We start from the raw sequence: 16,710 nt of genomic DNA, 5'->3' as shown, positions 1-16,710 counted from the left end.
AAACTGTCTCCAAGGGGTATGTGATGGAGATGATGATCTGACACAGAATTTCCATTCCTCAGGCCCCATCTTGATCCTACTGTAGTAAGTAGCAAAACTGTCAAGAACATCATCAGAAAAAGGGATGGGTCTTTTAGAAAGGCTTTAAAGCTTCACAAAGGCCCCAATCCTACACCTGTTAAAGTCCATGACACTCTTGCTGTTTACTTTGCCACAAGCAGGATGGGGCAGAAAGAGAAGAAAAAGCCTCTGTTAATGAAGTCCCACCTTCCTGTCCCATGGGAAGGGTCAGCCAGATCATGTCTGGGCCCTATGGACAATGGAAAATTCTAGCACTTTTACCCTGCACTGTACACAACCACTGTGTCTACCATGAGCTCTATCCCTTTAGTTCTATCCTGCTGTTCCCCACCACTGTCCAGTTCTTCATTTTCCTCTCTTCCCTTCCACAGTGTTTCCCATTTCACTCAGACCTTCCTTCATTTTCTCATGCACCCTGTCCATCCCTCTGTCCATTTCAAATGCTCCCTCTTTTATTACTAATTCTCTCCCATTTTCCCTCTTTGTGCAGGTTCTGCCTCCCAAAAGCATGTTGTGCTCATGAATCCCTGGGCATGATCAAATATAGTATAATACAGCTGTTTCAGATTGCTGGCAGGTTGGGAAGCAGCTCTGGCATAAGAAAAAACAAATCCTAGTGACCACTTTTACTGAAATTCTTTCAGAGCATAGCTGATAAAGATTTGATTATTCAGATACATATGAGATCGAGGATTACTCCCCTCTTCTCCCAGCTCTTTTTCCCACATAGTCCGCTTTTGTGAGCTACCTTCCCCATCAGCCACACCTGAGTTTTATAAATAAGGGGAACATTCTAGCGTTTCCACACATAACATACATAGCCCAGAAATCTGCCATAACAACACAGTCCAGGGTAAGGGGCAACAAGGTAAAGGAGATCTGGGTTCTGTTCCCAACTCTGCCACAGACTTGCTATGTGACTTAGGCAAGTTAATTACTGTGTCTCATTTTCCCTATATATAAATTAATATTACTTATACTTCCTAATCTCAGGGAGGTAGTATGAGTCTAAATTAATTAACATTTATGACTTGCTAAGATCCTATGGTGCTAGAGCCATAAAAATTCTTATAAATAAATACAACAGAGCAATCCACTTTGTTTTGCGGAGTTTCAAATCTAGACCAAACATAATGCCTAGATTAGACAGGTGAAAAAGTAGGAATTTTATAACACTCAATTTTTCTTACATTTTTCAACCCAATACACTGTCTAAGAGGACAAGTCAAGAATGACATGAACTCACAGGCTGGCCCACCATAAATCCTACACTTAAGCCCCAAAAGATTCAATGATAGCTGGGTGGCCTGATTTATAGGTAACAATGTGTTTTAAACAAGCATAACACCATGTACTAGAGATTATTGATCCTTGTTTATAACTCTGAAGAAATGAGAATGGACTGAAGCATCCACCTTGAAAAACCTCTGATCTGCTGATCACCTCAATCAAGAGCTAAAGATTTTCATCTGGGAAACTTTGTCTACGTATAGAGCCTTAGGATATGTCTACAGCGCTGCTCAGACAGCACTGAAGGAAACCGCTGTTGTGTGTTCACACTGTCAGCTGCCTGCGCAATAGCATGTTTACACTTGCAGCGGTATTCGGAGCAGTGCACTCTGTGCAGCTATCCCATAAAGCATCTCTTCCGCTTCTGCTGCTAAGAGTTGCAGGAAGGCGGAGGGGATCCTGGGTCCTGTCCCAATGCCCCATGATGCACTGTTTCGAATCCCAGCAGTCCCATGCTTCCGTCCACATTTGGCACCATCAGGTGTTTGTGTACTGTACACACTGCCTCTTCCGTCTGCAGGAATGGATCCTGAACTGTTGACCAGTATACTGCTCGCTCTGACTAACACGTCACAAGTGGCAGTGGAGTTATTCGTTAAACTACAAAGGCAAGAGGAGTGTGACATTGATCTCACCACACAGAGTAGCTACAACACAAGATTGGTGTGGCATTCACGGAGGTGCTGACCACAGTGGACCACTGCTTTTGGGCTCAGGAAACAAGCACTGAGTGGTGGGATCACATCGTCTTGCATGTCTGGGATGATGAGCAGTGGCTGCGGAACTTTCGGATGAGGCAAGCCACATTCATGGGACTGTGTGATGAGTTTGCCCCAGCCCTGTGGCACAAGGACACAAGAAAGAGAACTGCCCTGCCATTGGAGAAGCGCGTGGTGATTGCACTGTGGAAGCTGGCTACTCCAGAGTGCTACTGATTGGTCGCTAACCAGTTCATAATGGAAAAGTTGACCTTTGGATTCATGTTGACGGAAATGTGCAGGGCCATTAATCACATCCTGCTCTGAAACACCATGACTCTGGGCAATGTGCGTGACATTGTGGATGGCTTTGCACAAATGGGCTTCCCTAACTGCGGAGGGGCGATTAGATGGCATGCATATTCCAATTCTGGCACCAGACTACCTCGCCAGTGAGTACATTAATCGGAAGGGGTATTTCTCAATGTTCTCCAGGCACTTGTGGATCACAGTGCGCGTTTCACAGACATTAATGCGGGCTGGTTTGGAAAGGTGCATGACACACGCATCTTTCGGAACACTGGCCTGTTCAGGAAGCTGCAAACACAGACTTTCTTCCCAGACCAGAAGATCACCTTAGGGGAAGTCGAAATGCCCACTGTGATCCTGGGAGACCCCGCCTAGCCCTTAATGGCGTGGCTTACGAAGCCATACATGGGGCACCTTGACAGCAGCAAGGAGTGGTTCAACAATAGGCTGAGCAAGTGCAGATAATGTTGAGTGTGCTTTTGGCCATTTAAAGGCCTGCTGGCACTGCCTAAATGGGAAACTGGACCTGGCCGATGACAATATTCCTATGCTTATAGCCACATGCTGTATGCTCCATATTTGTGAAGGGAAGGGTGAAAGCTTCACTCAGGGCTGGACTGCTGAGGCCTTAACACCTGGAGGCTGAATTTGAACAGCCAGAGACCAGGGCTATTAGAGGGGTGCAGCATGGGGCCATAAGGATCAGGGATGTCTTGAGGCAGCAATCTGAAGCTGAAAGCCATTCATATTTGTTGCTATGCTCAGGAGTGCAGTGCTTGTAATGTTAGGAGGGGATTGTGATTGCAGATGATGCAATATGAAGGTTTAAGATAACTGTCTGTTGGTTTGCAGGGCTCTGTTTGCTTTCACACCAACACAATTATTTTATTAAAAAACAACAACCGGAGGAGAGAGACAAACAGAAAAACACATCAGCACTGAGGGAGATGCGGGAAGGGAAGTTCCCAGGAGGAGGTGGGGTCCCAGGATGGTTAAAGATTTGTTTATGTCCAGGGATCATATCCAGCCTTCTCCTTTGGAGTACAGTGCAGTGCAGCGGGTACTGTACTTCAGCAGGGCTAAACTGCAGAGGGACTGGTGTTGAGTGTAGTGGGTACTGGGAGTCCGTAGTGCTGGAGTGTGACGGGGGAGGAGTGGAATGCAGTGGGTACAGACTGGAGCCAGGAGGTTGATAAGAGTGTTTTGGAGGTGTCTGGGGGCGCATGGGAAAGTTTTGCGACAGCTGCTGCCGGGGAGGGCGGGTGGGGAACTGCTTGGTTTGCAGTACTAGTATCGCCTGGAGCATGTCCGCTTGGTGGTCCATAACGTTTAAGAGCCGCTCTGTGGCTTCATTCTGGCACACTACATTCTCCTTTTGGTCCCTCTTCTCGCGGTCCCGCCACTCCTTCGAATCCTGTTTTTTGGCCGCAGAATGCATCATAATGTCACATAGAAAATCCTCCTTAGTTCTTTGTGGCTGCTTTCTAATTCTGCGCAGCTATTCAGTTGCCAATAACAAAGAGGGAGGCTGGGCTCCCAAGGTCATCTCTGTGGAATATAAATGCAACATTTTACAGAAGCAGTATTGTTTGCAACACACAACACTAATTCAGTGATTTAAAACACAGCTGTCACTAACTGGCTGACCCCAGGCAAGCACACATGAGCCACAAGACCCCCAAAATGGTGAGTAGCTACAGGAGCAGGGTAAATCAGTGTTCCCAGGCATGTGGCTCTTGGGGAGAGTCAGCACTGTAGTGGGGGTCTGATATTCATTTTCCCCACATTATCCACAGGCTGTGTTCATTATGGAAGATATCTTGCTGCCAAGGGGGAGCAGGGACTCAAGGGAGGGTCTTCAAGACTCTGTCTTCCGCCCTGGCCCTTATGCGGTTCGTCTATGTGCAGCAATGGTTCCCCTCCAGTGACAGCAGAGTGGCGTGGAAAAGTTACCATTAATGGGGCAAGAAACAAAGCAGCTCTGCCAAAGAACCTGCGGCAGTGGATTGCCCAGTATCTACATGAGGGTTTCCTGGAGAAAGCTGAGGGAAATTCCCGTGAAGTGAGGGAGTCAATCAACAGCCTGTTTCGCTGCTCAGACGAGGCATGTGGTGGTACACGCATCATACAGACACACGCCTGCTTTCTGCAACCCTCCTGTCTCCAAGAACTCTCTTCAGTGATTCCCAAAATCAAATTCACTTACCAGGGGCCTCCTCTCCTGTTTGCGCTTCACCAAGCTCCGACAGCTGTGACTGACTGGCTAGCCTCTGGGGTAAAAAAGAGCTCCTGGCTGCATCCATCTCTGACCTCAGAGTCGTCCTCTGCCTCTGGGTCCCCCTCCCCATCCTCGTCCAAGATTTCCTCCTCCTGGCTCAGTCCACTCTCGGCTGGCATGTGAGCCACCAAAGTATCCATAGTGGCCTTCGTGGTGGAAGTGAGGTCACCACTGAGTATCGCGTCCAGCTCTTTGTAGAACTGGCAGCTCATGGGCGCAGCACTGGAGCGGTGGTTTGCCTCCCACGCCTTGTGGTAGGTGTTCCACAGCTCCTTCGCTTTGATCCTGCACTGCAGTGTGTTCCAGTCATGGCCCCTTTATGTCATGCATTGTGAAATCTGTCCTTAGGTATCATAATTCCTATGGCTGGAGCATAGCTGGGACTGGACAGCCTCTTCTCCCCAAATGTCGATGAGGTCCAACAGCTCAGCGTTGCTCCAAGTGGGGGATCGCCTGGTGCTTGGAGCACTTCCACCTGGAAGGATGTGCTAAGACACTGCACATGTCACCGAGCAAACAGGACTTTCAAAATTCCAAAGGAATATATGGGGTGGGGATGACAGTTGCTCACGTGAAGGCAGGGCAGTAGAGTTCAAACCAATGACCAGAGAGGCAAGAACAGGCATTGTGGGACACCTCCTAGAGGCCAATTGCAGTGCTGTAATCAACCAGGGTGTCTACAACAGCAATGTGGTGCTGTAGCCCCAGTACAGAAAGCTGCATGCCTCTCATCGGGGTGGTTTCTGTGCACTAAGTTGCTTGGCAATGTATACACCTTGGGAGTTAGAATGCAGAAAGCTGCTTTACAGCGCAGAAACTTGCCAGTGTAGACAAGGCCTTAGGCAGTAGTAAAGCAATACCATATTAGGCTTCTCTGGAATGATGAAGACTACAAGGCTAATATTCCCTTTATACAGCAAGTGAAGTTCCTTTCTTTATGACAAGAGAAATCAGTCCCTTGTTTTTTGAGATCTCCCACAGTACTCTGTGTTATATTCTGGATACAAGATCCAATATGGGAAGACTGAGTTGCTGCCCCTTTGTTATTTCCATAGGGAGGAATTAATCCTGAACATCCCCTGCGCAAAGCCTGAGTCAATGGACATGGAGTTTAGGATCACCCTGCAAACCAATGATCAGGGAAGCTGCATGCATTCTGTGTGGATGTTATTCTAGTACCTGAATTAGAATAGTGGCAGTGTTCCCTTGCACAGGGATCTTTAGCCATTAAACTGTGGACTCAGGGGTCAATGCCTGCGCCCCTTCCCCAGCTCTACTGCATGCATGAGGAGAGGAGTCCCTACGCTTGATCACTCCTGTGCTATGTATCCTGTGTATGTTAAAACCTCTGCAGTTCTGTTGTATTGGGGTCACTTTTCAGCTCCTCCACCCAAAAGAAAATCTCACCTCTAAAGAACTGCAAGACTGCTGGCATGTATTTTAAAAGGCTAGTAAAGGCCTTGTTTTATTATTATTTCGGTGAATTCACAGCAATTCTAGAAGTGAATACTCTTGCCACTAGCTCCTCTGGAGCTTAATGAAATGGAGAGGGTTTCCTGTCTCAATGATAGGGAGGACTGATTTAATCAAAATGGTGAATGCAACAGTTTTGATATCCTTTACAACTGTCTCTTGATTATCGAGAGTATTTCTATAAAATAATTTTGCTTCTTCGAATTGTATTTGGTTAAGGGGAAAAATGAGCATTCAGCAAGTTTCCATTACATCAGCTGATGAAACAAGTCTAGTTGTGAAAAGGGACTTTCAGAGGAGCAACTGAGTCTGCTCCATAGAGGGCCCAACATGGATTTGGAGGGATAAAGAAATGAGAAGTGCAGGAGGCCTAGTCAGTCACAGCCAAGGGAAGGCTACAAGTGAGCGATGTGTGAGAGCTTTTGGAGCAAAGACCGCTCGTGGAGTTAGGCCACAGGTTAGTGGTCACTAATAATAAAAGTGAACTAGACTGTATTTCAGGGATTAAAATGCTGGCTGGTAAAGGTGGAAATATGTGCAGATAGTTTTATGACAGGGTATGAGCTGGAAAAGTACTGTTGATCTACTTCCTTGCTGTTAAAGTGTGACTACTGATTGGGCTGACGTATATACATCTGAGTTAAGTCAGGGCACTAATATTAGCCCTGAGCTAACTATAGTCTCCAGATACTCAGGAGAATAAGCATAAGTAAAAACAGGATACCTGGGATGTCTAGAAAACCAAGTATATGTGAATAATGCAGATAGTGAATCGTTCATTTGTGTAAAAAAGTTTCCTGTGTTATGCTGGAACAAGAACCTGATTTATTGTTATCTTAATCTCCAGTATAACTCCTAATGCTTTTTTTTAAAAAAAAACAAAAAAAACACACAACTGTAAATGTTACAGGAACATTTTTTGACAGATGAAGTACCAGTGTTTTAAGGTGGCCGACAAATGTATTTTAAAGTAATAACTGTGAGATTACTGTTAGTGCTGACTTGTAAAAACATCTACAATCTTGTCTATGCTAGACAGGGGTCGCTGGTATTGCTTGCTATACAGGCAAACCATCCTAACGGAGATGCAGTTTATATCAGAAAAAGGGTTCTCTTGCTTATGTCAGTTCCCTGAATTAAATAACGTCTTTTCTGGTTTAATTGTGTCTACACTAGGGCTCTTTCTGGCATAGCTATGTCAGCTAGGGAGGTGATTCTTTTCAACCCATGCTCTTAACTGACATAAGTATGCTGGCAAAACTTAATTATAGTCCAGACCTAAGGTAACAGTAGCTGTAAGCCGCTGGCATTTTTGGCATTTTTTTAGTAACTTAAATAACAAACAAACTTGAACCTGAGCTTGCTCCTGAACGTGGCTGTTTCTAAGGTTGTCCTCTTCAGATTCCTCTGTACCTGTGCCTTATGTGCTCCTGGGCTGGAGCTAACCCTCTTAGTGTGGCTACCAAATTGACTCAGTAGAATAGCTCAGCTCTCCCCATTCCCAGCACAGCCATACAGAGAGAATCAGAAATTGTCCCTGTATGTGGTAATTCTATAGTACATCTTATTTTTACAGTTGAAGGGTAAAATTCTCAAAAGTGCCTAAGTTGTCTTTCAATGGGACAGCGTATCCTATATAATGAGATGCTTTTGAAAATTTTAGCCAGTGTTCTGATTTCTGAGCACTGCAGCTGACAGGCTTCTACCTCTACTTTTTTGAAAACTGGCAATGTAAAGTGAGTTATACCTTAATGTGTTATACACTCTGATTCTGGATATGCTTTTAGTTGTTATAGGAAACTGTGGGTCACAACGAGCTTTTGTAAAGTAACTACAGCTGACAAAACTGAAAAAGGCATTCCAGAGAACTACAAATTAGAAAATAAAATATTAAGAGCAAAAGGGTCGATTAATTTTGCTGAATAATCATGCGTATCTAATGTATAATTCATTACATAATTTTAAATTCAAATAATTAGTATATGATTACCTGAAAATAAATTTCTACTTGATTGACTAGCTTCAGTACTCTGAAGCACTTTTACCTGCAAAGGAAGTAGAATGCTCCAATTACAAGAATTCCTAGAACAACAACTGAAGTCAAGAAAGCTGCAAACAGTTCACTTTTAATTTGGGTCTTGAGACTAGGTAGCAAAACTTCTTCACAACGGGCTCCTGTATAGTTCTCAATACACCTGTGAAACCAAGTTTTATATAAATTAGATTTTTTGGCAGGAGGGGGATCATTTTCTGACACAGTACAATTAATTTATATTCATTTCTATAGTGCATATTCATATAAATCCCATTTATAGAATGATGGAAATTTCTGACATAATCCCCTTTGATTTTTGTAACATGACTGGAATGGGATAAAGAAGCATCATTCTCCCCTAAAGTACACTTAAATTATCTCTTTACTATATATGCATTGTGAATCCAGTAGCTACATTATACTCTCCTGCAGACAAACCTGTGGAAGGGGCAGTTTACTTGGAAAAAAACAGTAAGTTGCAGTTCAGTTCCCAGCACATCATCTTAGTGGAGGGCATTAAGTTTTCCTTGCCACATAGGGAGAGGAGAGTGTGGCCTTCCAAATGTACAGAAATAAAATCAGTGGAGAGGAATCATGCTGCCTGTGCCTCTCTCCCTGTACCTTTTGTAGATTTACCTTTTTCTCTCTGTCCAAGAGCTGCTACTGTTATGACCGATCGAGGAAATGGGACATGGGACATGAAAAACACTTGACAAATTGCAATGATAGTTACATTTGTAGTATTTACAGTGAAATAACAGGCATACCAAAACACATATGTTTTTAAAAAGCAGTTGCACTCACAGAGGGACCTAGTTAAAAGGCTTCACTGCTACTGCTACCTTGTGTCAGGCTGGTCAAAACCTTTTCCAAAACTAAGGAGAGGTAACTTCTTTGGCGATCACTGTAGCTTCTCACACAATGTAACAAAATTCCTGCTGTTTAAGTGTATATTAGTGTCAGAAATCAGTGCCTGTACCAGATCTAGTCTAGAAGCAGGGCCTTCAGCAGAGCCAGGCTCTGGCAACCTAACAGTCTGGTGTGTAGTAGGCTGCTTGATTGACTGAAAGAGTCTTCAGACATGCAACAGCTCCAGTTCAGTGGCTGATCAAAGCATTTGCCCACAGCTGTGATAGCTGCTCTCGCCTTGCCTCACTCCAAGGTCACCCGGTCCTGTCTCTCTGTTCCAATTCCTGACTGTCGCTGATCTTTGGCTTGGTGCCTGGCCTCAGACTCCAGCTCTGATGCTTGGCTCAGTTTCCTTGCTGTTGATTCCTGCTCTAACCACTGGGCATGACCACCCATGTCCTGGTCACCAACAATTACAAGCAGTGCTAAAATGTGTGCTAAAGGGGTATACCTCACTGAGCTATATGCACACAGCCAGGTAAGCTAAGCACCACTTTACACATTTGATTTTCCAACCTGCCAATCATTTTACCAAACTACAAACCAGAGGGGTGACTCTCATGAATGTTGTATCTATCATGAGCTCTCCTAATTTCTCTTCATGACATCCTGAGATGGACTATGTTACTTCAAGTTTTACAGTAATGAAGAATAGAGGAAGTATTTATAAGGATTTGCAGGAGCTCCTACAACTAACCCAATAGGCTCGCCTTGAAGATCTGTCCAATATCTGTCCTGGCTGTTTGGGTGCAGTACTGAGTTCTAGATTTTTAGCCTCCATAAGTAGAACACTGTGATTTTTGGCATGGTGCTTTGTGACTAATAGCTCAAGAAATTCCATCATCCGCAGTAAATGCTGTACAAAGGGCCAAATTGTGGCTTCACTGTACAAAGAGGCTGCATATTGGCAGTAACACTTGGGTTTTAGGAGGGGTTTTTCTGAAGCAGACAGGGCCTGATCATCCACTACCTTGTACTTTATGTAGTCATTTACCCCTGTGAAAAGTTACCCTCCCCGTTTCAGAGAGGTGTAAATGGCTACACAAGATCAAAGGTAACAGCTAATCGGGTTTCTAACACCAGGATTATTTGGGGAGGCACAATGTAATCCAAAATCTATTGTTCTGTGATACAGGTGTATACGTCATTAAGTCTATAGCGTCTCAGGCCAAAATCCCCTCATCTGAACACTTCTCCCAAGATGCAAACCATCTACCTACTAATCCAAGATGACAAAATATACTCCACATGTATGAACTAATGCACCACAAAGGATCTTTTTTTAAAGTGCTTTTAAAAAAAGCACTCTGAGGAAAATGAAGAAAGGTCTGAAATTTTCCTCATTTAATTTAAAAATGGTCACATTTTTTTCTTTCAGATTTTGTACTCAAAATTTACACTTTTCAGAACCAAAGCAAATTTTTACTTCAGAAATAGTGAACACTTGAGTTAGAGCAGCATGAACCTGTATAGCTATAGTTAATACTCTCATTATGCTTAAATCAGACATAGAATTCATGCTACTCTATCAGTGAACCGGCTTGAGTTTGACCTCTTTTTTAGGTCAGTGATATGATTCATATGCCATATACAGTTATGGTTATTGTAGAAAGTAGTAATGACTTTACATGTGATCGCCATCATTGTTGTTTATTTAAATGGAAATAGGCTTTTAGGGAAAAATATTGATTTTATATATACTGTTTAAAAATTGTGAATGTATCACTGAAGAATTACTAACCAAAAACATCACTCTGGAAAATTCAAATTAGACTTGGCAGATCACCTTTTACATGTTCCTGTTTGCTATCATTCGAATCAGGATTTATTACACTTCATAAAGAGTCAGTATATTATCATCTTGGCTATGATGACAGTGCAGTGCAAAAAAAAGACAGTGGCCAAATTCTGTTATTAATGATACCATTGTCAATCTGGGTAAATCAAGTGAAGTCAATGAAGTTATGTTACATTTACACTAGTGTAACTGAAAGAAGAACTTGGCTTGCTTTTTATACAACTGTAGTCCAGGATTCAGTTTCGCTAGGTTATAGCCAAATATATGGGCCAAATTATGTAAATATGTTGTATAGCTACAAAAATGGTTGCATATTAATGTTGGAAGGGCTGAGTTTGCATCCCTGTTTTGGCAGACTTTGGCCCTATATACAACTTCACTTGTCATATTGTCTCTGATTAGAACAGAAATAATCTGGGGGGAAAGTGCACAGGTGGAATTATGACATCAATAAGCACATGTGCAGAAACGTATAGATCACAGTTCTTGACCCTTTGGCCCAATCTCAGAATGTTCCTTGTTGCTCCGGTCAGTGAGTTCTGCAGAGAGACAAATTCAAGGCAGAAAATTTCACTCCCACTTCTCCCTCCCACACTGCCCTGTTGTACACAGGTTTCTTGACAGGCACCAGTGTGCAATCCCCTGCTAGCATTTGACCCATAAACTTATGTTACTGTGAAAAAGTTTGTATACAACATTTCATAACTGTTAATTGGATTTAGAACTAAATTACCCATTGACTGAATGTTGTTCAGTTGGTACTGGTGATATTATAACCAGTCTAACTTAATGGTCTGTTCATAATTCATACCGTGTAAAAGTCAAAGAAATATATAGGCTGAGGCTACAATACTTATTTACGGACATTTCTTATCTAAAGTTCTTTTAAAGACTGGCTGACTGCACCATATAAAACTGGAAAGCATTTTATTCAGTAACCATACTGTTTATATCAGCTAATTTCTGTATCTCCTTTCCCCATTTTTCATTACTAGGGACTTTTGAAGGAAAACAGGATCTTTGTAGTTTAGGAGTACATCTGTTCCTGCTTCTTACTCTTGACTTTGAAGGTACAATCCTTTGTGACATTACAATAGATTGCTATAGCTGCTATTGTAATGACACACAGGATTATTGGCTGAATTCTGTAAGGTGCCACTGGCTGTTGAGGGTGTTCAGTGCCTTGCGTGACTGGGCTCATAATTGAACATCTCTACAACAATATACTGTAACATCACAAGGACTGAGACTTTGTCAAGAAAAAGAAGTTGGAGTTGACTATCCAACAGAGGACAATTCTAGAATATCTGTAGTCAATTGCACAAAGAAATCTTCCTGATTTCCCAATTCCTCTGGCACACAGAGATTATAATCTCAATTTGTTGTCCAAATGTTTTCTCTCATTTTCAGTCATCAAATACCAATAATGACTAAATGAACACCATTTTCTTTAAGTCCATTGCCTGAGACCTGATCTTCTCAAATTTACTATCCATGCAGAAACTTGATTCCTGAGAGCTCCCTAGACCCTGCTTAATCAACTGATAACTGTGAGATAACATTTCAGAAATTCTCTGTAGATTTTCATATAATGCAAATTATTTGCATAGTGTCCTTCATAAAGGTATCACAAAATGTTTCATATTGAGAAATACAACAGAAATATAGCTTTAAAGAACAATCTGTCTCATTCAAATAGGAATGGGAAACGATGTACAGAGCTGCAGAGAAAAACAAGCACAGAAAAACAATGTATATGCATTTTTCCTGCATTTAACTATTATTGAATACTGGAAGCATACAGTGTTAGGAAAGGGAAAGGTGAATAGGTTTCAGCATCACATAAAGAAGAGTTTTAAGGCAAGAGTAGAAGAGGAAGTGAGTGAGTGACTTAGAGAGAGTGAAACAAAATGGGTCAGGAGACGTGAGAGAGACACTGTCGTGAAAAATCACAGAGAAGGGTCTGGGGGAAAAGCAAAGGTTAGAAAAGTAGAGTCATCAGAGTAGACAGATTGGGTGGGATGAGATGAGTAGTCAAAGAATATTTTAAAAATAGGAGGAAAACTTAGAATGTGATTGTCAAGGCTGAATCCCCATTCTGTCACTCTGAGTGCAGAAAGTGGGGGCCCGCAAGGATTTTAATACTTGCCATTCCAGGCTTGTATTAAACTCCCAAGGTTACAGCTTTTCTCTGACCTTGGCTTGGTAAACGCTGCCACCACCCAAATGCAAAAAAACACCCTTTAAACCCAGGAAGGAGCACTTCGGAATTCCTCCCTGTGGGGTACCCTTAAGCCCTTTCATACACGCACACCCCGGGGGAAGAGCTGAAAAAGAAAACAAAGGAAATTAGCTGTGGCTATCAGTTAATCAAACAACATGCACAAATCTCTTACGACACCAAAAATCCAATCCTGTTCTTAAAAAAGGTAAATTTTATTAAAAACAAAAAGGAAAAAAAATACATCTGGAATTTAGGCACTTTGCTAGATCTTAAAAGAAACAGTTACAAAAATTAAGCACCCAAAATAGCTTTCTTGGGGGTTCAGCTTAAAGGTTACAAGCAAACAAAAGCATCAGGGGTTAGCACAGAGGACATCCACAAGCCAAAATAAGAAATAAACCTGATAGCATCTAACTAAACATTCCCTATCCAAATTATTTCTTCTAGGTATGGAAGATACTTTTTCATACCTGGTTCAAACCTTACACAGCATTTCTGCTTATAGCATTGCTGCTCTGTGTTCTGGCAGCCCAGAGAACAACAGACAAGGGAAAACTTTCCCATTTTTTAAGTTCTAGCCTTCCCATTTGCTCTTTTGGTCAGGTGCCCACTCCTTTTCTTTTACCTGTGGGCTTGTTAACTCTTTACAGGTAAAGCAAGCAGAGAACAGCTACCAAGAGGGATTTTACAGCTAGCTGGCTGGCTGGGTGTCCATAAAAGGGAGCTCTCCCCTCCCTTCATTTGTCACACGCCCCCCCAAATTACAGACAGTGCTGGTCAGCCTGGTTTAGGTCGGGTGCACACCGGTTGGGATTTCTTTCTGGAGGGTTAGGAAACAGTTACTAAGATACATGCACCTCTAATTTTACTAATAATTACATGGAGAACTAAACAGTACTTTTTAAAGGACTACAATGACTTAGCATACAGGGACATTTTCACCTGGCTGATTCTGGGAAACCATCCCGGGACAGTGCATCAGCCACTTGGTTAGAGGCTCCTGAAATGTGTTGTATTTAAAAATCAGTCTTGAAGAGCTAAACTCCACTGAAGAAGTTTTTTGTTAGACGCATTGACTGTGAACCCACTTCAGTGGAGCATTGTCAGTCTGCACGTGGAACCGCCGTCCCTAAATGTATGGCACAGATTCTCCAGAGCATACACAATGGTGTAACATTCTTTTTCTGAGGCTGACCAGTGGCTTTCCCTCTCAGAAAGTTTTTTGCTGAGAAACACGACAGGATGGAACTGCTGATCTGGTCCTTCCTGCATTAAAACTGCTCCCACACCACGCTCAGATTCATCTGTGGTTATGACGAACGGTTGTTTGAAGTCTGGGACCCTCAGTACAGAGTCAGAAGTAAGGGCCGCCTTAAGCTGCTTAAAAGCTTTCTGACACTTCTCAGTTCACTGAACTGCATTTGGTTGTTTTTTCCTGGTCAGGTCTGTCAGTGGGGTGGCGATTTGGCTGTAGTTTGGTACAAATCATTGGTAATACCCAGCAAAGCCTAAGAATAATTGAATCTGCTTCTTTGACTTAGGGACAGGCCAATTTTGGATAGCATTTACCTTAGCCTGTAGGGGGTTGATAGTATCTTGACTCACCTGGTGTCCACTGTCCGTTACCCTGTTTAGGCATATTTCACACTTTTTGGCTTTAACAGTTAATCCTGCCTCCCTTATGCGCTGAAAGACAGGTTGGAGGTGTTCTGCCCATGAATCTGAGAATATAGCCACATCGTCAAGGTAGGTGACTGCAAATTCCCCAAATCCAGCCAGAAGGTTATCTACCAATCTCTGGAAGGTGGCGGTTGCATTTCGCAGTCCGAAAGGGAGCACATTAAATTCATACAGCCCTACATGGGTGATGAAGGCTGACCTTTCCTTGGCTGGTTCATCTAGCGGCACTTGCCAGTAACCCTTAGTTAAGTCTAAGGTGGAGACAAACTGGGCACATCCCAGTTTCTCCAATAGCTCATCTGTGTGTGGCATTGGATAGCTTTCTGGGCGAGGTATAGCATTTAGTTTACGGTAGTCCACACAAATGTGGATTTCCCTGTCTGGTTTGGGAACCAGAACCACTGGAGAGGCCCATGCACTCTCAGAGGGGCGGATTACCTGTTCGTAACATGTCCTTGATCTCCCTTTCTATTGCGGTTTTGGCTTGAGGGGCCATCCGATAGGGTTGGGCTCTAATTAGGCGAGCATCACCTGTGTCAGTGGAGTGGTATGCCCGTTCTGTCCGTCCTGGGGTGGCTGAAAACATTGGCGCAAAGCCGGTGCACAGCTCCTGGATTTGCTGTTGCTGCTTACGCCCAAGGGTCATGGAAGCATGGAAGGCTCACCTCTTCCACGCCACCATTGCTTTTTCCTTCATAGTAGAGTTCTTCAGGCCACTCAGTGTTGTCTCTCTCCTGGGCTGTAAACTGGAGAACTTTGATTTCTCGGGAATAAAAGGGCTTTAGAGAATTAACATGGTATACTTTAGATTTTAGGGTAGGTCTGGAAATGCTATGAGGTAATTAACAGCTCACAGGTGCTCTCGGACCATAAATGGCCCCTCCCATGACGCTTCCATCTTATTGGCCTGGAGCGCTTTCAGGACCATGACTTGGTCACCTCCTTTGAAGGAATGCTTTCTGGCATGTTTATCATACCAGGCCTTTTGCTCTTCTTGAGCATCCTGTAGGTTTTCTCAAGCAAGGGCTAGAGAGTCTTTGAGGGTGTTTTGCAGGTTGGTTACAAAGTCCAAAATGTTAGTTCCTGGAGAAGATGTAACCCCCTCCCATTGCTGCTTCACCAACTATAATAGCCCCTTAAAATCATGGCCGTAAACGAGTTCAAAGGGTGAAAACCCTAAACTGGCATATGGTACAGCCCTGTAGGCAAAGAGCAACTGCTGCAACACTAGGTCCCAATCAATGGAGTGCTCATTCATGAATTTACATATCAAAGTCCCTTTGAACTTCTCCACTAGGCCATTTGTTTGATGGTGGTAAGGGGTGGCAACCAAATGGTTCACCCCATGAGCTTCCCAGAGATGTTTCATGGTCCCTGCCAGGAAATTAGTTCCCGAATCTGTAAGGATGCTGGAGGACCAACTTACCCTGGCAAAAATGTCTGTCAATGCCTGGTTCATGCTTTTAGCCCTGGTGTTGCTTAGAGCTACTGTTTCCAACTATCGGGGGGCAAAATCCATAGAAATCAGTATGTACAGCTTTCCTCTGGGTGTCTTCTTAGGGAAAGGACCCGGAATAGCCACAGCTACACCCTGAAATGGAACCTCAATGATGGGGAGTGGCTGGAGAGGGGCTTTGACCTGCTCTTGGGGCTTTCCCACCCTCTGGCACACTTCACAAGACCGGACATAAGTAGAAATGTCCTTGCCCATTCCCTCCCCGTGGAATGACTTCCCCAAATGGTCTTTGGTCCTATTCACCCCAGCATGGCCACTAGGGTGATCGTGGGCTAAGCTCAAGAGCTTTTCCCTATACTTATTTGGCACTACCAACTGTTTCTGAGGATGCCAGTCCTCCTTGTGCCCACCAGAAAGGGTCTCCTTGTATAAGAGTCCTCCTTCTATAACAAACCTGGACCTATTAGAAGAGCTGAGAG

At 43.4% G+C, this 16,710-nt stretch overlaps 1 protein-coding gene across 1 annotated transcript in view; it reads right to left on the bottom strand.

Moving 5' to 3' along the window:
• NRG4 (neuregulin 4) overlaps positions 1-16,710 on the bottom strand; it is a 63,636-nt gene that overhangs the window by 9,330 nt on the left and 37,596 nt on the right. Inside the window, exon 6 of the mRNA XM_077828950.1 lies at positions 8,175-8,324. Within this exon, the coding sequence (XP_077685076.1) occupies positions 8,175-8,324 (150 nt within the window). The remainder of the gene's footprint in view (positions 1-8,174; positions 8,325-16,710) is intronic.

The sequence above is a fragment of the Eretmochelys imbricata genome, chromosome 10 (genome assembly GCF_965152235.1).
Source record: "Eretmochelys imbricata isolate rEreImb1 chromosome 10, rEreImb1.hap1, whole genome shotgun sequence".
NCBI classification, from domain to species: Eukaryota; Metazoa; Chordata; order Testudines; family Cheloniidae; genus Eretmochelys; species Eretmochelys imbricata.
This window is presented reverse-complemented; position numbering and strand designations above follow the sequence as displayed.